We start from the raw sequence: 21379 nt of genomic DNA, 5'->3' as shown, positions 1-21379 counted from the left end.
CTATTCTCTCTTAAAAACACTTTTATTCCATATGCTAATCAGGTTCTGAATGTGCCCAGGGGCGGCGTTTATGCGGCCGGTGCCCAGGCTCCACGGCGCTGTTCAAATCAAACCCCTCCCCTTTCACCCCTCTGGCCCGCCCTCGGTTCTTCAGATACCATCCTCCAGTCAATGACAAATCCGGCGCCTGCGCACTCCATTACTCACTAGGGCAGAGGCAGCAGAGCGTTTAATCCGCATGCGCCGGCCCGTACATCCCGATCTAGCCGGCGGAAGTAAACTGCCAAAATATCGGGATGTACGGGCCGGCGCATGCGCATTAAACGCTCTGCTGCCTCTGCCCTAGTGGGTAATGGAGTGCGCAGGCGCAGGATTTGTCATTGACTGGAGGATGGTATCTGAAGAACCGAGGGCGGGCCAGAGGGGTGAAAGGGGAGGGGTTTGATTTGAACAGCGCCGTGGAGCCTGGGCACCGGCCGCATAAACGCCGCCCCTGGGCACCTTCAGAACCTGATTAGCATATGGAATAAAAGTGTTTTTAAGAGAGAATAGGCGACGGACAGCAATATGAAAGGTAAGATTATAATATGGGGAATGTAATGGATATCATGATGTTTGTGGTGTATAATGGTCATTTTAGGTGAAAGACTCTCTTTAAGTGAATGTTTCTTAAATAAAGCTCTCTTGCTCAGGGGGATGAGAAGATGCTTTCATGAAACCAACTTGTGTGTCTGGTCTCATTATGAAAGCAGTATGGTACGTACATACTTATACTTCTAATTGATTTGGCACCACACAAAGAAGATGAGAACCGCATGAATTGCGATAACACAGCCTTTTGTGGTGTGTATTACTGGAAAAAGAAAAAATATATATTTGCCGCTCAGTGGTGCAGTTATCTGTTGCGTGTATGAGTGGTTGACTCGATCTTCGACTTTGTCGCAAGTGACATTAGACACCCCCAGCCAAGAGTCAGTGGGTTCATCAGACACAACCCTTAGTTGGCATGGCCCGGGAGCAGTCCCTGTGCCCTCACCTGTCCTCAACCTGCCTCTGTCCTTTTCTATTCCCAGAGCCAGAGAAGTATTGTATGCTGTGGGCTCAGCTCCACTATACAGTGAGGACAAGCTACTAGAAGATAGTCAGCAGCTACTGGCCAGCCAAGATGTGGAGGAGAGATCTGCCACTTCCTCCACTAGGCGAACAAGTAGTGATCAGGAGAGTGGCATGGGAGCTGGTGTTGCGAGCGGTCAGGCTCCTGACCTAGAGACGGTTGAGGAGGACATCAGTGACGTGCAGACAGTACTCGATGATGATGATATAGCTGATCGCACTTGGGAGCCGTTTGACAAAGGGGCTTAATTTTCTTTTCTTTATATAATAATGTAATATTATAATATCCGGTGTCTCCATGATAAATCTGCAGCGTGGGGGCACCGTGTAGCTTCTACACACTTTCAAAATAATCCTTCAGCAGGGCAAATAGATGCCGGATGGCTAGGACACTCCATGACCTTCCCAGGAGCTTCTGTCGGGAGCAGCAGTTCATTTCTGAGACGTCCGTATAGTGGGGAGGAATCCGAAGACCCTCTCTATCTCCATGCACCACAGGATGTCCTCCTTTCCATCCATGATGACTGGGAGCTCGTGATTTTTTCCCTGACGAAGAGACCAGGGGTTGGTAGTTATGGTTTGAATCTTGATGAACTTCGCAACTCTTCCGGGCTCCAAGCAATCTTGAAGTTTTATCTTCTCAATGTCTGTAGCTACTAGAGGCCTGTTCATGCCAGGCAGGTTCCCCCAGAAGTATCTGGCTAGGTGAGCAGCCGACACCGCACTTGCATCAATCTTGACAGGATTTGTCTCCAGGTGGAGAGAAATTGTTTTTTGGAATGCTTTCTCCATCGCAACCACGTTCTCGAATAACCAGAAGACTGCCCGATTCTCTCGTGTCTTAGGCAACACTTTATTTAATAATCGTGGAAAGTCAAAAAACTTGTCGACTGCCCCCATAAAGGCCTTTCCAGTGCAGGTTAACCACAGATTGAATTATCAATTATCAGATCGAATTGTCCCTATTCTTCAATCTGTTAAATTAAATTTAAAATATTAAATTGAACCAAAACTTGATTTAAATTATAAGAAACTAAACTTAAATTCGCCAATATATTATCCCAATCTTCGAAGAAATTCCCGGACAATCAATTTGCCAAGCCTTTTGTCCCGGAGAACGTGTATTATTAAATCATGTTTTAGGCAACACTTTATAAGTGACGCCGCTTCCGCATCCACGTTGTCACGCCGTTGGTCCTGCGACAATGTCTGCCTCCTCATCCTCCACCATGTCCTCAGACTGCACTGCAGGGACAATTCACAGTGCCCCTCCAGCATACCACATGTGCAGGGCATGGCGGTGTCACGCTGTTCTGCACCTCGTTTGCTCCACAGACAGGATCAGTTTTTTGGGGGTTATTGTTCTGACGGATCAGAGGAAGGGCAAAATAATCAGTGACGTCAACACAAACTTACTGCTGACACCCACTCCACTCTGTCGGGGGGCTCTACTTGTCTACAGAACATGTTCTATTAAACGCCTATACATCTATGTGGAATCAGCTCCCGACGGTGTAAAAGGAGTGCGCTTCTTCTCAACGCTAACATTGACCTGTAAGGCTGAGTTCACACTTGAGTTATTTGGTGTTCTACACCACTATGAAGGCTCTCTGCAGCCAGGAAATAGCTGTTTTTTTTACGCGATTCGCCCAAACCTAATATTTTCCCCAAAAATTTGGCGAACCTGCAAATTGAATTTTTTAAAAATTCGCTCATCTCTAGTGATGATCAGTGCCTGGTATCCTTAGAACTGAGGCCAAAAAGTTCAATATTAGTTTTTATCATACCAGAGAATCTTGTTTCTCACAGTCTGAGAGTCCTTAACCCCTTAAGGACACAGCCCTATTTCACCTTAAGGACCAGGCCATTTTTTGCAAATCTGACCAGAGTCACTTTAAGTGCTGATAACTTTAAAACGCTTTGACTTATCCAGGCCATTCTGAGATTGTTTTTTCGTCACATATTGTACTTCATGACACTGGTAAAATGAAGTCAAAAAAATTATTTTTTTTGCACCAAAAAATACCAAATTTAACAAAAATTTGGAAAAATTTGCAAATTTCAAAGTTCCAGTTTCTCTACTTCTTTAATACATAGTAATACCCCCAAAAATTTGGATGACTTTACATTCCCCATATGTCTACTTCATGTTTGAATTATTTTGGGAATGATATTTTATTTTTTGGGGATGTTATAAGGCTTAGAAGTTTAGAAGCAAATCTTGAAATTTTTCAGAAATTTACAAAAACTCAATTTTTAGGGACCAGTTCTGGTCTCAAGTCACTTTGCGAGGCTTACATAATAGAAACCACCCAAAAATGACCCCATCTAAGAAACTACACCCCTCAAGGTATTCAAAACTGATTTTGAATACGTTGTTAACCCTTTAGGTGTTGCACAAGAGTTATTGGCAAATGGGGAGGAAATTTGAGAATTTAATTTTTTTGTCTAATTTTTCATTTTAACCCATTTTTTCCACTAACAAAGCAAGGGTTAACAGCCAAACAAGACGGTATCTTTATTGCCCTGACTCTGCCGTTTACAGAAACACCCAATATGTGGCCGTAAACTACTGTACGGCCACACAGCGGGGCGTAGAGTGAAAGGTGTGCCGTTTGGTTTTTGGAAGGCTGATTTTTATGGACTGGTTTATTTACACCATGTCCCATTTGAAGCCCCCTGATGCACCCCTAGAGGAGAAACTCCCTAAAAGTGACCCCATCTAAGAAACTACACCCCTCAAGGTATTCAAAACTGATTTTACATACGTCGTTAACCCTTTAGGTGTTGCACAAGAGTTATTGGCAAATGGCGATGAAATTTGAGAATTTCATTTTTTTGCCTAATTTTCCATTTTAACCCATTTTTTCCACTAACAAAGCAAGGGTTAACAGCCAAACAAGACTGTATCTTTATTGCCCTGACTCTGCCGTTTACAGAAACACCCAATATGTGGCCGTAAACTACTGTACGGCCACACAGCGGCGCGTAGAGTGAAAGGTGCGCCGTTTGGTTTTTGGAAGGCTGATTTTTATGGACTGGTTTATTTACACCATGTCCCATTTGAAGCCCCCTGATGCACCCCTAGAGGAGAAACTCCCTAAAAGTGACCCCATCTAAGAAACTACACCCCTCAAGGTATTCAAAACTGATTTTACATACGTCGTTAACCCTTTAGGTGTTGCACAAGAGTTATTGGCAAATGGCGATGAAATTTGAGAATTTCATTTTTTTGCCTAATTTTCCATTTTAACCCATTTTTTCCACTAACAAAGCAAGGGTTAACAGCCAAACAAGACTGTATCTTTATTGCCCTGACTCTGCTGTTTACAGAAACACCCCATATGTGGCCGTAAACTACTGTACGGCCACACAGCGGGGCGTAGAGGGAAAGGTGCGCCGTTTGGTTTTTGGAGGGCTGATTTTTATGGACCGGTTTTTTGACACCAAGTCCCATTTGAAGCCCCCCTGATGCACCCCCAGATTATAAACTCCATAAAAGTGACCCCATCTAAGAAACTACACCCCTCAAGGTATTCAAAACGGATTTTACAAACTTTGTTAACCCTTTAGGTGTTGCACAAGATTTAATGGAAAATAGAGATACAATTTCAAAATTTCACTTTTTTGGCAGATTTTCCATTTTAATTTTTTTTTTCCAGTTACAAAGCAAGGGTTAACAGCCAAACAAAACTCATTATTTATGGCCCTGATTCTGTAGTTTACAGAAACACCCCATATGTGGTCGTAAACCGCTGTACGGGCACACGGCAGGGCGCAGAAGGAAAGGAATGCCATACGGTTTTTGGAAGGCAGGTTTTGCTGGACTGTTTTTTTTTTACACCATGTCCCATTTGAAGCCCCCCTGATGCACCCCTAGAGTAGAAACTCCAAAAAAGTGACCCCATTTTAGAAACTACGGGATAGGGTGGCAGTTTTGTTGGTACTAGTTTAGGGTACATATGATTTTTGGTTGCTCTATATTACACTTTTTGTGCGGCAAGGTAACAAGAAATAGCTTTTTTGGCAGCGTTTTTTATTTTTTTATTTACAACATTCATCTGACAGGTTAGATCATGTGGTAATTTTATAGAGCAGGTTGTCACGGACGCGGCGATACCTAATATGTATACAATTTTTTTTATTTATGTACGTTTTACACAATGATTTCATTTTTAAAACAAAAAAAATGTTTTAGTGTCTCCATAGTCTAAGAGCCATTGTTTTTTCAGTTTTTGGGTGATTATCTTAAGTAGGGTCTCATTTTTTGCGGGATGAGATGACGGTTTGATTGGCACTATTTTGGTGTGCATATGACTTTTTGATCGCTTGCTATTACACTTTTTGTGACGTAAGATGACAAAAAATGGCTTTTTTTACACTGTTTTTATTTTTATTTTTTTACGGTGGTCACCTGAGGGGTTAGGTCATGTGATATTTTTATAGAGCCGGTCGATATGGACGCGGCGATACCTAATATGTATACTTTTTTTTATTTATGCAAGTTTTACACAATGATTTCATTTTTGAAACAAAAAAAAATGATGTTTTAGTGTTTCCATAGTCTAAGAGCCATAGTTTTTTCAGTTTTTGGGCGATTATCTTAAGTAGGGTCTCATTTTTTGCGGGATGAGATGACGGTTTGATTGTTACAATTTTGGCGTACATGCGACTTTTTTGATCACTTTTATTACCTTTTTTTGGGAAGTAAGGTGGACAAAATTTCAATTTCATCATAGTTTTTTATTTTTTATTTTTATGGCGTTCACCGTTCGGGTAAAGTAACATGACCGTTTTATAGATCAGGTCGTTACGGACGCGGCGATACCAAACATGTGTAGGGAATTTTATTTTTTTAATTTTTAATCAGTGATAAATGTGTTTTTTGATTTTTACCTTTTTTTCACTTTTTTTTTGACCCAGACCCACTTGGTTCTTGAAGATCCAGTGGGTCTGATGTCTGTATAATACAGTACAGTACAATATATATTGCACTGTACTATATTTTACTTACACTGAACAGATCTATGCTTTCAGCACAGATCTGTTCAGCACCATGGACAGCAGGACGCCTGAGAGGCGTCCTGTTGCCATGGGAACCTTCCCCGTCTGCTCAGTTATGGTCAGAACTGCGCAGACGGGGGAAGGGTAAGGACGGGGCTCTGGGGGGGCTGTCTGGGGCTCTCCCTCTCCATCGGGGGGCTGCAAAGGCACTGCAGCCCCCCGATCGGAGAGGGAGGGAGCTCCCTCTTACTGTTAACTTTTTCCATACAGCGGTCCGTACGGACCGCTGTATGGAAAGGGTTAAACGGCTGACATCGCATCACCGATGTCAGCCGTTTATACCAGGGTGCCAGCAATGTGCTGGCACCCTGGTATACCCACTGTACACCAACGATTACGCAATAGGAGGCGGGCGGGGGATCGCGATCCCGCCTGCCGCACCGCCCGCCTCCCGCACCGCCCCCACCGCCCGCAACACCCCCCCTGCACCTCCCACCGGGCTAAAATCATTCAGAGGTGCAGGGGGGGGTGATAAATATATATTTTCGCCACACTAAAGTTTCTGATCGCCGCGGTCAGGGACCGCAGCGATCAGAAACTGCAGAAAGCGCAACAAACCGCAGGTCTGAATTGACCTGCGGTTTGTTGCGATCGCGGACATGGGGGGGTCACGGGACCCCCCCGCGCATTTAGCCGAGGTGCCTGCTCAATGATTTGAGCAGGCACCTTGTTCCGATCACAGCCGGCCGCACGGCAGTGATCGGAACAACACATGACGTACCGGTACGTCATGTGTCCTTAAGGGGTTAAGGTGCTTTTTTTTTGCAAACTTTCATGTGTCTTTTACTAAGGAGAGGCTTCTTTCTGGCCACTTTACCATAAAGCACAAATTGGTGGAGTGAGGCAGTGAGTGATGGTTGACCTTCTGGAAGTTTCTGCACACAGGATCTTAGGAGCTCAGCCAGTGACAATTGAGTTTGTGGTCACCTTTCTTACCAGGCTCTTGTGACTCATTACATAATTTGGTCGTTGGAGAGCTGTAGGAAGAGTCCTGGTTTTTCCAAATGTTTTCTATTTAAGAGCTATGAAGGCCACTGGGCTCCCGGGAACTTTCAATGCAGCAGAATTTTTTTTGTACTCCAAATCTGTGTCTCCACACAATACTGTCTCTGAGCACTACAGGCAGTTCTTTTCTCCTCATGGCTTGGTTTTTGCTCTGATATGCATTATGAGACCTCATATAGACAGTAATGTATTTTTTCCAAATCATGTCCAATCAACTGAATTTATCACAGGTGGACTCCAATCAAGATGCAGAAAGAAACATCTCAAAAGATGATCAAGAGGATTAGAGGGCCCCCAGAAATAAATTTAAAGTTTTGTAGTAAAGCGTCTGAATACTTCAGTCCATATTTTTTTCAACCTAGAACAAGGCCACAACGTAACAAAATGTGAAAAAAGTTAAAGGGTCTGAAGACTTTCTGAATGCACTGTAAGTTATCAGAGTGGAGGCTGTACGTCAATCTCATGGGCATAGGGGCCTATCACAGCAGTTGCAGTTTCTTAACCCCTTCCTAAAGCCCACTGACAAATTAACTGCTATCCCCACCACCCAAGGTATAGGTTTTCTCTATATGTCTGTAAAGGGAAACATACACATTTTGTAGACTCCTAGAGTTCTATAAACATCTAAGATACAGATATTTAGTGCACATTTTTTTTATTAGCACTCTTTTTTTTTTTTTTACAAATTACATGGTTGTTGAAGAGATTGTCTGGTTTAGAAAAATGTGAGAGAGAATTTTACGTTAATAGTAAAGGACGTTCCCCATTGAGGGCCATAATCTATTGGTCAGTGAGGATTTGGGCTAGAAAGACAGCCTCTCACAGTGGAGGACCCAGCAAGTGTAATGCCTATGTGTTTGGTGGTACTGCAAGTTAAATTAAAGGGGCTTTCCAGGCTCCTGATGTTGATGACCTATGCTCAAGGTAGGTGATGACATATGCTAATTAATATCCAGCTGGTGAGAGTCCGACAACCTGCACCCCCACTATGCAGCTGTACTCCGGACCCGGAACTAGCATTTTGAATGGAATAGGAAGTGCAGCAGCCGTGCTGGGTTATTGCAGCTCAGCTATCACTTTAGTGAATGGGAGCAAAGCTGCATTAACCTGACATAGCCACTATACTGGGAACGGAGCTGCGCTTCCTTTTCCATTTCAAGTGCTAGTTCCAGACCAGAGGATGCTGATCCGTGGAGGTGTGGGACCCTCGCCGATCAGATATTATTGACCTATGCTGAGGATAGGTTATCAATATTAGGGGCCTGGAAAAACCCTTTAAGGCTATATGGACACACACAGTAAAATTCGGAGCTTAAAAATAAATAAAAATAAATAAATAAAAATGTATTAGAGGCAGACTGGAATGAAAAAAATGCCCTAGTCCAAGGTGGCAGATCAGGCTTGGATGTCTCTGCTTGACCATTCTGCTATGGCTTAGGTCTTCTGGGATGGGTTCCCAAGCTGTGCATACACAGTAACCAAAGTGCATCCATGATGTGACATGTAGATTGAAACTCATTTTAGCTGCACTGTTTATGGCTCCATGGTGAACTTCCGTTTAGTTGTAAACCGAGCAATCATTAACAATGATTCAACTTTAGATGCAGTCTGTTTAAAATCGGGCACAGTTTTGGCCCCATGTTGGCACAGTTTTGGCCCCATGCTTCATCTGTAAATTGTGAACTCAGCCTAAGGTTTCAGCGTGGTATTTTACGATTACACACCTCACTTACACCAGCGGTCCCCAACCGCCGGGCCGCGGCCCAGGACCGCTTCATTAGTACGCGCTTCATTAGTACAGAAGGACTAGGAAGCGGTGAAGGATCTGTACTCACCACTTCCTGGTCGGCTATCGGCTGTGCAGGGCTGCGCACAGCGTGAGGTCGCTCTGTGACCTCACACTGTGCGCCACGATACACAGCCGACAGCAGAATGAAGAGGATCGCGATTATGACCAGGAGCAGGAGAGGTAAGTGTTTTTTTTATTTTATTTGTACAAGGGGCTGATGGCTGACCTGGAGGACATAAGGCTGGCCTGGGGGGGGCAGGCATACGGCTGGCCTGGGGGGGGCAGGCATACGGCTGGCCTGGGGGGGGCAGGCATACGGCTGGCCTGGGGGGGGCAGGCATACGGCTGGCCTGGGGGGGGCAGGCATACGGCTGGCCTGGGGGGGGCAGGCATACGGCTGGCCTGGGGGGGGCAGGCATACGGCTGGCCTGGGGGGGGCAGGCATACGGCTGGCCTGGGGGGGGCAGGCATACGGCTGGCCTGGGGGGGGCAGGCATACGGCTGGCCTGGGGGGGGCAGGCATACGGCTGGCCTGGGGGGGGCAGGCATACGGCTGGCCTGGGGGGGCAGGCATACGGCTGGCCTGGGGGGGCAGGCATACGGCTGGCATGGGGGGGCAGGCATACGGCTGGCATGGGGGGGGGCAGGCATACGGCTGGCATGGGGGGGGCAGGCATACGGCTGGCATGGGGGGGCAGGCATACGGCTGGCCTGGGGGGCAGGCATACGGCTGGCCTGGGGGGCAGGCATACAGCTGGCCTGGGGGGCAGGCATACAGCTGGCCTGGGGGGGCAGGCATATGGCTGGCATGAGGTGCAGGCCTGAGGGGCTGGCATATGGCTGACATTAGGTGGGTTTATGGCTGACATTAGGGGCTGATAGATGGCTAAAGGTTTGGGGGTTGATCTGAGGTCTGATTAACATTGGGGGTCTGATTGCTGGTCTGACCTGAGGTCTAATGAAAAATATTTTTTTCTTATTGTTCTCCTCTAAAACCCAGGTGCATCTTATAGGGCGAAAAATACGGTACAGTGCAGCAGAGACCATAGTCAGTTTATATAGTCGTTATATAGTGTTATATATTTTAATATGCACCTTGTGTTTTGTTATGCGCGTGAATCAGTCAGCCCCGCCCACTGCCTAAGCCCCACCCAGAAACCCCCACCCCCGCCCGGTCCCTGGGAAAATTGTCTTGCATGAAACTGGTCCTTGGTGCAAAAAGGGTTGGGGACCACTGACTTACACCATACACATCCAGCAGCGGAGTGCAGTACATGGCTGTCATTTATGCTATGTCGGATAACTAAAGTGGTTGTTCCCATAGGAAAACTTATCCTCTATCCATAGGAAAGGGAATAAGTGCCTAATTGGCAGGGGCCCAACCGCTGGAGCCCATGCTGCTCACAAGGACGGAGGTGCGTGCTCCCTGTTTGAATGGCAGACATGCATGTGTGTCCAGGGATCCATTTAACTCTACAGGACTGTCAGAGAAAGCTGTGTACAAGCCTCATACAGCTGCACGCATGCTAACTGGGGAACATGGGACCCCATTATTATGATCAGCGGGGGCCCCAGTGGTCGGAACCCTGCCAATCAGACAGTGGTTAGGGAATAAAGTTGTCTTAATGGGATAACCCCTTTAATGGCTAATACCCATTTTCAGCACTTTTACTTTTGCAAGGAACACACAGAGCGGATATACCAAAATGAAATACTATAAAGGGTAAGCAGCTTTGATCAAGCTGAAAAGCCTGCTTAACAGTCTAGACATGAGGAAAGCATGCTAGGACCGGTGGATAGCATAGCTGCGAGCAACTACAAAAACCACTCAGTTCCAGACTAGTCCCGTGTCCTAGATTATAATCACACCTAAGCTGAACAGAGGAATGTGGCAGAAGCGAAAGAGGAGCTTAAAGAGGACCTTTCATGGTTTTGTGTTAATGGAGATAAATACCTTTACTTGCTGCCACCCTGCCTGATTTTTTAAAATATCGCTCCTGCCCCCCGTGGAGTTTTCGTGCTCAGTATGCTAATACTGAGCATCGGAACAGGGAGGAGGAGACGCCAGGGTTTCTCAATGGGAGTCTCCTTCTCCTTGGCTGTGCCGCGATCCAATCACATCGGAGAGCGTCACACCCAGAGAAAAAAAAAAAACTCAGCTTATCCCTGCATTAATATTTTCTGGTATTGAGATTCGTCATAGGGTCTCAATACCGGAAAAAAAACGCTTCCGTTTTGTCCTCATTCATTATCAATGGGGACAAAACGTAATTGAACAGAACGGAGCGCTCCAAAATGCATTCCGTTCTGTTCTCATACCGGAGAGAAAACCACAGCATGCTGCAGTTTGCTTTCCGTCCTGGAATGCGGAGCAAGACGGATCCGGCATGACCCACAATGCAAGTCAATGGGGACGAATCCGTTTTCTCTGACAATAGAAAACGGATCCGTCCCCCATTGACTTTCAATGGAGTTCATGACGGATCCGTCTTGGCGATGTTAAAGATGATAGAACCGGATCCGTTCATAACGGATGCAGACGGTTGTATTATCAGTAACGGAAGAGTTTTTGCTGAACCCTGCCGGATCCAGTAAAAACGCTAGTGTGAAGGTAGCCTAAAAGGTGATCAAAAAATTATATCTACCCCAAAATGGTACCAATAAAAACTACCGTTCACCGTGCACAAAACAGACTCTCGTACAGCTCTGTAGACAGAAATATAAAAATAGTGATGCAAAGGAAATGTTTATTTTCTCAAAAGGTTAGTAAAACAAAATAAAAACTATACAAATTTGGTATCACTGTAGTCGTCCTGACCCACAGAATAAGTACTTCATGTTACTTTTGGTGCACAGTGAACGCCGCAATATCAAAACCCCAAAAACCTTGGTGGACTTGTTTTTTTTTTTTTTTTTCAGTTTCACCCCACAAATAATTTTTTTACCGCTTTTTCCAATACAAGGCATGGTAAATTAAAAGGTGTTTAAAAAATACCTAGCCATATAACCTAGCCTAACCACTGTCTGATTGCCCTTATATGGCTAGGTGAACGAAAAATTTAAAAAGTTAATGACGCTTGGAATGTGGGGAGGACAAAAAAATGCAAAAAAAAGAAAAAGGGCCTGGTCCATAGGGGGCTAAATAACAATGAGCTGCTTGTGTAAAGTGTCATTCCCTATAACCAGAGACACTCTTTGTAACCGTTCTCAGCTCTGGCTAATAGATGAAGGTCCTGGATCAGGTTGGGGGGGTACCCCTGAATCAATGCAGTATACCCTAAACGTGTATTTCAAATATATATTTTTTAACCAGACAAATTTTATAATGCAGCTGCAATACTATTTGCCATAAGAGGGTCACATGTGACGGCGACAGGCCGTGGACTCTAAAAGATAAGTCAATACTGTCACTGTTACAAGATGAAGCAGCATATACCGTCTGCACAGTAATGTCGTTTTATTTATTTTTTCGGTCCTGACAGGCTTGAGTTCTAGATGATGCAATCAGAGGGAATGTGTCAATGTCAAATTTTGGTGATCGAGACAATGAAGAAAGGTCCCTTCCGACCCCCCCAGCAGCCCGACTCTCATCACCATGACTCCTCTAGCACGGCGCTGTCAGACTTGCCAGTGTTATAATGAGCAGGCAATAATGTGGCTTTGTTATAGAAAAATATCATGACAAAAAGAGGATTTAGTATGTACTGGCCATGGGACAGAATGACTGAAGGGCATACTGAGATAATTGATGGCAAGTGAGCATTAATCCCAACTTTGATTGTGGAAGGAAATGAATACAGGTCACAGACAAGCAAGCCGGTGACTGAAGGTGGTCTGGACGTTCCTCCATATGTCATGTCCAGTCATTGAGGAGGGTGTCCTTCTGTACATGACATGCAGTGGAAGGCATTTACGGTAAAGAACCCCTCCCCATATAAAAAAAAGATCTCTACTTTACCTTATACAAGGCATAGGCTGTGAGCACATTCCCGCTCTCCGAATTCTTCAGAATATTCACTATACTTTCAGGCAATCCAATGAACTCCAGGAAAGGAACCACGTTTATTCCTCTAATTAAAGTGAAAAAAAAAGATATTAACAACAAAATGATGATAACCTAAAACCTATATACACCGTTCCTGTGGTGCTCATCACATATCAGTTCAGTAAATCACGCAGAGAACATACCGTACTGCTGGATGGAGGTTTGCATTACTTATGGGCATAGTGCGCCCTCTCCTGGAGCTTGGGAGTTATAGCAAGTCAGTAGGCCATGAAACCTCATCTAAATTTGATCAGATACAACTGTTACTGGATGTTATTTAATATCCGAGTCATGTCTCAAGGCCTATTTGAAGGGTTGAACAGTGACTTATAGGACTGTCTTACATCTGGTGGTATCAGAACCAGAGCTTGTTAAGAGCTCCTCTGTATCCCTTCTTCCAGGAATTCCACAGGAGCACGTATGGCCTGTAAGTCTCCTCACGCCAACTAAGGTGCTCTCTCCCCAAGGAGAGCTAGTACCCCCCAAATAATGGATGTATTGTAAAATTATCAGTGCCTATTTTTATATATATATATATATATATATATATATATATATATATATTTATTTATTTATTTGAAAAAAAGTGCCAAATTAGCAGGCTAGGAATCGTAAAGAAGGCCATCTTGAGAGGGTTGGATGGGGATAAAATTGCGCACATGATTGGCAAGATTTGTTAGAAGACTAGCTAGACAGAACGGCACAAGTCCTATCCAACAATCTAACAAATCTAAACGAAACGTCTTCACACAAGCACTAAAAAGCAACCATCAACAACAGCGCAGAACAGACACTCAGAAAAATTGTGCCAGCTAATGTCTATGGGGATCATCAGACTCTCCCCCGATAGCAAATGTAGGGAGAAAGAAGGATCGGTATGCCCAATGCTCACAGGAGATAAGCAGCAGACTGATGGGAGTGGATGAAGAGTCAGGAGGAACGGCTGTTGGCAGAGCAAGCGCTCCTACTGACAGGTGCCCTTTAAGCCAGTTGTCAATTGATCAACCCTGTTAAACCAGGCATACTGACTGTTAAGGTTGATCTTCCTGATTAAAAATGATACCGGTCTTGTGAAAATTGGTTTAAAAGTTCCCAAGTTATAAAAAAAAAAAAAAGCTGAGGTTCCCTCATTTACCGACAGAATACATTTTTTTTTTTCAGGAACGCTGCTATTTATTATCATACGGTTGATCCTGCTGATAGGCAATATTAAAAATGAGAAGTATTCAGAAGTCTTTCAGGCAAAAAAAAAAAAATATACCGGTATATATTATTTTTTTTTAATGTGTTTTTCCCCCCCAAAAAAACAAAAACCACTAGCTGGCATAGATTTTAGTCATCGTGCATGGTTGAAAAATGGGATAAATCAGCCTGCCCACACCACTCCCCATTTTTGGAAACTGGTGAGGGGACATAAAAATTCCATTTGCGCAATACTCTTTGCGCAAATGGCGTTTAAGAAGCCAAAATCCTGCAGTTCGCAACTTTTTAAAGCCAAATTCTAGCATAGGGGGGTTGATAATATCTACCCCACAGTGTGTGAAACCAGCCAAAGGATACATCCACAGCTTATCTGCCGGGATTCTGGAGCTGCAAAATGAATTGAGTCTGCCACAGACAATACAGGGAGTAGGAATTCGTAGTCTAGGCTGACACACTGACAAATTAGAATATGCACCAAAAGTCATGTGCAGATTCTGCTGCACAGCTTGTGGATGAATGAGATTTTGGAAAACGTCATCCACTTTGCTGGTACTTAAAGGGAACCTGTCACCGGGATTTGGGGTATAGAGCTGAGGACATGGGCTGCTAGATGGCCGCTAGCACATCCGCAATACCCAGTCCCCATAGCTGTGTGTGCTTTTATTGTGTAAAAAAAAAAAGGATTTGATACATATACAAATTAACCTGAGATGAGTCCTGTCCCTGACTCATCTCACGTAAAGGACTTATCTCAGGTTAATTTGCATATGTATCAAATCCTTTTTTTTTTTACACAATAAAAGCACACAGAGCTATGGGGACTGGGTATTGCGGATGTGCTAGCGGCCATCTAGCAACCCATGTCCTCAGCTCGATACCCCAAATCCCGGTGACAGGTTCCCTTTAAAGAGGACCTGTTGACATGAAATGCAGTGCAATCTGCAGGCAGCATGTTCTAGAGCAGGAGGAGCTGAGCAGACTGATATGTCGTTTTGCCGGAAAGGATTCCATAAAACCTATAAATTTATACATTTAAATCTTTACTTTCCCCAACTTCTGTGAACAGCTATTGGTACAGGGAGGAGGTGTTATCAGTGACTGACAGCATTGTGTGCATAAGTGTGCTTAAAGGGGTTCTCTCACTTCAGTAAGTGGCATTTATCATGTAGAGAAAGTTAATACAAGGCACTTACTAATGTATTGGGAATGCCCGTATTGCTTCCTTTGCTGGCAGGATTTATTTTTCCATCACATTATACACTGCTCGTTTCCATGGTTACAGACCACCCTGCAATCCATCAGTGGTGGTCGTGCTTGCACACTATAGGAAAAAGTACTGAACTATATGCACTCCTACAGTCCCGGCCACCAGAGAGGCTGATGCTTTTTCCTATAGTGTGCAAGAACGACCACCACTGATGGATTACAGGGTGGTCTGTAACCATGGAAAAGAGCAGTGTATAATGCGATGGAAAAATGAATCCAGCCAGCAAAGGAAGCAATATGGACAATCACAATACATTAGTAAGTGTCTTGTATTAACTTTCTCTACATGATAAATGCCACTTACTGAAGCGAGACAACCCCTTTAAGAGATAGCTGTCAGTCACTGATAACTCCTCCCCCCTGTACCGATAGCTGTTCACAGGAGGTGGAAAAAGCAGGAATATAAATGTATAACTTGCAGGTTTTACTTATCTTTTCCCATAAAACTATATGTCAATCTGCTCAGCTCCTCTTGCTCTATAACATTCTTCCTATAGATTGCATTAAATTCCGCAGTCTCAGGAGGGGATTGTATAGTAAAGATTCTATTTCTCGTCTTGAGTCCATTCCTTGCTTTGGCTTCAATCTGTATTACAACAGCACATGTGCATGCTAAACACAAAACCCAAGGAGCGGAAACAAAGTGTGATTCAATCCGTATAAATCTACTGTCTGGCATACTTTGATAGTCTGGAACATATAATGCAAAGGAGGACGCTAAGTTTAGACTGACATTTGCGATCAGTAGCAGCTAGAAAGGGCAATGATGCCAGTTGGTTGGGGGGTAACTAAAACAAACACTTGTCCTGTAATCTGCGCTGATGTCAGGTGCCCGGCTCTCCAGCTGTAGACTGGCCGCGTACGCAGCGGGCGGGGGTTACGCACAGGAAACTGTATCCCAGAAACAGATGTGGAGAACAGAGGTATGAGCCTTAACTGGAACAGGCACAAACCGTCTCCGAAATGGTAAATGACGTCTATTTCAATAAAGAATTCTAGCAGAAAAATCTAAAGGTCCTTCTGGGTATGTCCACACCTTTAGGGCTCATGCACACGACCGTATGTATTTTGCGGTCCACAAAAATTACGGATGACATCCGTGTGCATTCCGTATTTTGCGGAACGGAACAGCTGGCCCTTCATAGAACAGTACTAGCCTTGTCGGAAATGCGGACAATAATAGGACATGTTCTATTTTTTTTGCGGAACTGAAATACGGACATACGGAAACTTCAGTGTTTTTTTTTTTTTGCGGACCCATTGAAGTGAATGGTTCCGCATACGGTCTGCAAAAATAACGGAACGGACACAGAAAGAAAATACGTTTGTGCGCATGAGGCCTTAAATCAGTAAAAACGGATACAACTTTATCAAGTTATCAATTCTTCATTAATCTCCTTTCACACAGGAGTCGCAGCTTCCATTTTTACAAGAGATATGATGAAACCATCAGGATTTTTTTATTTTTTTTTTAGGGATGGCTGCACATAGTACGGATTTATGTGCAGAATTCCGCATAAAATCAGCACCAAAACCGCACATAAATCCGCACTACTTCTGTTTTTTGGTGTGGTTTTTATGCGGGTTTGCTTTTCCAAAGATCTCACCCTTTCATTCAAAAGGGTGAAATCCGCACAAGAGGTCAATTTCTGCGCCTAAGAAAAAGGTAAAGGGTCCACGGGATTTGTCTGATCTCATAAAATTTGCTGGTACTGTTTTATGCTGTGGTTTTCCCACATGAAATCCGCACGGACAAAAAGCACATAATCCGCACCGTGTGCATTTACCCTTAGGATACGGCCGCACGCGTTGTGTGTGCTGCAGATTTTTTGCAGTGGAATTGCGTGCAGAAAACCCACAGTAGCAAAGGATGAGATTTGCTAAAATACCAATTCTGAAAACATCTGGAACAGAGTCCGCACATAACTAGACATGTAGAGCGGATTTCACATACTAGCATGCCCGTTTATTTTGTGGCTTTCACCCCTTGTAACGCAGAGGGTGAAATCTGCGGCATTTCCCCAATGAATCAAGATCAGCACCATCTGGCGCGGATTTTGCTGTCGCAGAATTTCGGCAGATACTCTGCAAATAACTGAGGCAGCGGGAAGCGGGGGAGATCTGGATGCTGCCAACATGACGCAGAAACACCAAGTCCCGTTGGCATAAAATGCCATCCCCCCAAAACTATATACAGCAGCTAGCAGTTAAATAACTGGATCCTAGGACCAGTCTGCAATGATAGGGATGTACAGAACCATATAGACTCAACCGCCTTCATTGTAGGCATGAGAATGGTCCACAGGACTCCACAGAACTGTCAGAGGTGGGACCCACACCTATGAGGCACTTAGACCATATCCTGAGGATATGTAAGATAGTAATTCCCCTTATAGAGAAAGTAGAAGCAACCAGGTTCACTTTTTTGGTGACCAGACGATATCTCACTTCATAGGAAACTTTAAAAAATGGTATGTATCACAAGTAACTTCTTTAGCTGCACTCCCAGAATCCAAGGATATTGCAACTTAAAGCGGTTGTCTCACTTCAGCAAATAGCATTTATAATGTAATGAAAGTTAATACAAGACACTTACTAATGTATTGCGATTGTCCATAGTGCCTCTGTCGCTGGCTGGATCCATTTTCCCATCACATTATACACTGCTGGTTTCCATGGTTATGACCACCCTGCAATCCATCAGCAGTGGTCGTGCTTGCACACTATAGATAAAAGCACCAGCCTATGTGAGCTCCCATGGCCCAGGCCAACAATGAGGCTGGCACTTTTTCCTGTAGTGTGCAAGCATGACCACCACCAGCAGTGTATATTGTGATGGGAAAATGAATCCAGACAGCAAAGGAAGCAATATGGACATTCACAATACATTAGTAAGTGCCCTGTATTAACTTTCTCTACATGATAAATGCCACTTGCCGAAGTGACACAATCCCTTTAAAGAGCACCTGTCAGCAGGATCAAATCTATCAAACCAGACAAACTATCTGGTAGGGTTGGTCCTACTGATTAAAATGACACCTGTCTTGTGAAAATCGGTTGCAGCATTTACAAGAAAAAAATACTTTTATTCTTTATAAAAATGAGGGCTTCAGTGCACCAAGGGGTGTGGCTGCGCTGGAAAGCTGAGGCGCATTGAGGGTCTGTGCACCGCCCATCGGTGCACTGAAGCCCAAATTTGCATAAGGAATAGAAGATTGTTTTCTCGGGAACGCTGCAACTGATTTTCACAAGACAGGTATTTTATTCAGCAGGATCAACCCTACCTGATAGTATGCCTGGTTTAACAGAGGTGATCCTGGTGACAGGTGCGCTTTAAAATGTATATGTCATAGTGACATATCAAAGGTTTTGACTCGTGGGGGCTGAGGTGCTAAGACGCTTCACCGATCACTAGAACGAGAAGAAGGAAGCATCCGGCAGAGGGCTGTGTCTCCTCGCTGCTGGAGATAGGATCAAAGAGGGTCCTTTAATAACATCCTTATGCCAGTTTTTGGCATTAAAAAAATGTCACAAGACTCCCTTTTTGCGACTTTTTAAATGCTTGCGCGACAATATTTGCATGGGAGTTTTTACTCCGTCCTCACCACTTGGGAGTGGTGGAGACCAGAACACTGGTCCGGGGAAATTTACAACAGAGTAGTTTTTCCCTCCAGGCAAACAGATTGCTTTAGATGCGCCTAATTTTGACAAGACACACACGTAAAACTCTGGTCTTTGTAAAGGACCCCCATAGACTTTCTACCGAGCCAATCTCCAGCAGCGAGGAGAGACTGAACTCTGTGTGAACGGGGTCTTGCTCCTCGTTCTGGCGATCCGTGGAAGTCTCAGCACTCAGACCCAAACCCATCATAAAATTTGATATATCACTACAACATATCAAAAGTTTTTTAAAGTACAGGGACACTTTAACTAATGCAAATAAGAAAAATGGACACTTTCTTTCCCTGCAGACACTTACTGCACAGCCGCATAGTAAAAGGTCCCGAGCCATGCACTGGAGGTCAACACATGGACGGTAACCATAACTTTTCCATACTGCTGAAAAGTCTTTTTGAACCTCTGTACCAGGCCAATGGACTTGTCTTGTAAAGGGTCCGTCTCCTCTACGGTAACCGGAGCCTCAGCGGCAGTCTCTGTGCTTTTCGCTGGGTGACTGGCATCAAGAGAAGGGCTCTGGCCGTCTCTTTTTTCTTGAGAGGATTCTAGTCTAGGGGCTGAATGGAAGCAATGGTTCTGTCCATGAAATGTGAAAACCTGACATCCAATCCTTGGTGAGAAGAATCTCTGTTGTTGTCTACAAGCTCGTAACGATATTATACTGGAATGACATCTCAGATACAAAGTCCTCAGTAGATGCATGCTGACATCAAGCCTATGAGCAAAAGAAAGAAAAACAGTCACACTAGAAAGCATGGTGGTGTGGATGAAAGCAACAGAAACGCACACATGGATTAACCCTTTCAGGACATGGCCCATTTTTTTTTTTTCATTTTTCTTCCACCCCTTTCAAGAGCCACCATTATTTTAGTTTTCTGTTCACATAGCCGTATGAGGGCTTGTCTTTTTGCGGGACAGGTTGATTTTGTTTGATGGCGCTGCTTATTTTACCATAGCTTAGAAAGAAGAAAAAAAGAAGGAATCTGGAAAAAAAAGGCAATTCCACCAAGGTTCCATGTTCACTATGCGCTAAAAATAAGATGACAACCTTATTCTGCGAGTCAGTACGATTTTGGCAATACCAAATTTACATATGTGGTAGGTAAAAAAATAAAAATAAAATCTAAACTGTTGACTAGGGCTGCACGATATGGGAATATTGTGCGATTGCGATTAGGGCCCTAAAAATTGCGATAACGGTATGCGATGCAATATTTTAAGGGAATTGTGCTAGAGGTCTATTTGCTTGGATTTTCCAGGCAAAAGCACACAGAAATTACTGATAATGCTGAAATGTAGTTATGCTTAACTCAAGAACTGAAATGCACAGTGTTTTTCAAAATAAAACATATTTTACTAAATTAAATAACATATTTGCATTACTGCAAAAGTACAAAATACAAAACTTGCCATTTTCTTAATAGCACTGCACAGAACAGATAAAATAAATAGAAGAACATTTGTTCATTAAAATAACGACTTGCCTCCAGCCCCTCCTCGCTCCCCGCACTGTAACTGATGTATCGCCGGCCGCGCTGTGCAGCATAGCGGCCAGCGATACATCCGTGTCAGCCACATAGAAAAGTCAACCATCGCTTTATAAGACACACTGCCATTTCCCCCCCCCCCACTTTTGGGGGGGGGGGGGAGTTTGTCTTATAAAGCGAAAAATATGGTAATACAATTGCAGCATTTTTGGGTCGGCCAATTGGTGATTGCGATATGGCGATTTATTGTGCAGGCCTACTGTTGACAAAAACATTGTTTCTTTGCATTGCCATATTCCGACACCAATACCTTTTTTTTTTTATTTCTGTCTACAGTACAGGACTGTGCGAGGGTATGTTTTTTATGGGGGCAAACTGTAGTTTTTACTGGTCCTTTTTGGGGTCCATATGACTTTTTGATCACTTTTTATCATATTTTTTTTGGTTGAGATGACAAAAAAACTGAAAATAGGCCATTTTTATTTTTCCATTACAGCGTTCACTGCGCAGAAAAAGATTTTTTATATTTTATTAGTTCAGACATTTTCTGATGTGGGGATACCTATGATGTTTATTTTTATATGGGAAAGTGGGGTTATTTTAATTTTAAATATTTTGGTGTTTTTTTACATATTTAGTTAAACTTTTTTATTGTAATTTTAAGTCTTTTTAGGGGACTTGTACATGCAATCTTCTGATCATTTTTCTAATAGACTGCAATAGAATACT

At 43.8% G+C, this 21379-nt stretch overlaps 1 protein-coding gene across 3 annotated transcripts in view; it reads right to left on the bottom strand.

Moving 5' to 3' along the window:
• The window catches only part of FAM210A (family with sequence similarity 210 member A), a 36335-nt gene that overhangs the window by 8190 nt on the left and 6766 nt on the right, over window positions 1-21379 (bottom strand). For all 3 annotated transcript variants that reach the window (XM_044293109.1, XM_044293107.1, XM_044293108.1), the window contains exons 3-4: window positions 19465-19878; window positions 12930-13041 (exon numbers count right to left, since the gene is read on the bottom strand). In XM_044293109.1, coding sequence (XP_044149044.1) covers window positions 12930-13041; window positions 19465-19865 — 513 coding nt within the window. In that variant the 5' untranslated portion in view covers window positions 19866-19878. The remainder of the gene's footprint in view (window positions 1-12929; window positions 13042-19464; window positions 19879-21379) is intronic.

This window comes from Bufo gargarizans, chromosome 5 (assembly GCF_014858855.1).
Source record: "Bufo gargarizans isolate SCDJY-AF-19 chromosome 5, ASM1485885v1, whole genome shotgun sequence".
Classification (NCBI taxonomy): domain Eukaryota; kingdom Metazoa; phylum Chordata; class Amphibia; order Anura; family Bufonidae; genus Bufo; species Bufo gargarizans.
Note: the sequence above shows the minus strand (reverse complement) of the source record. Positions and strands in the feature narration are given on the sequence as shown.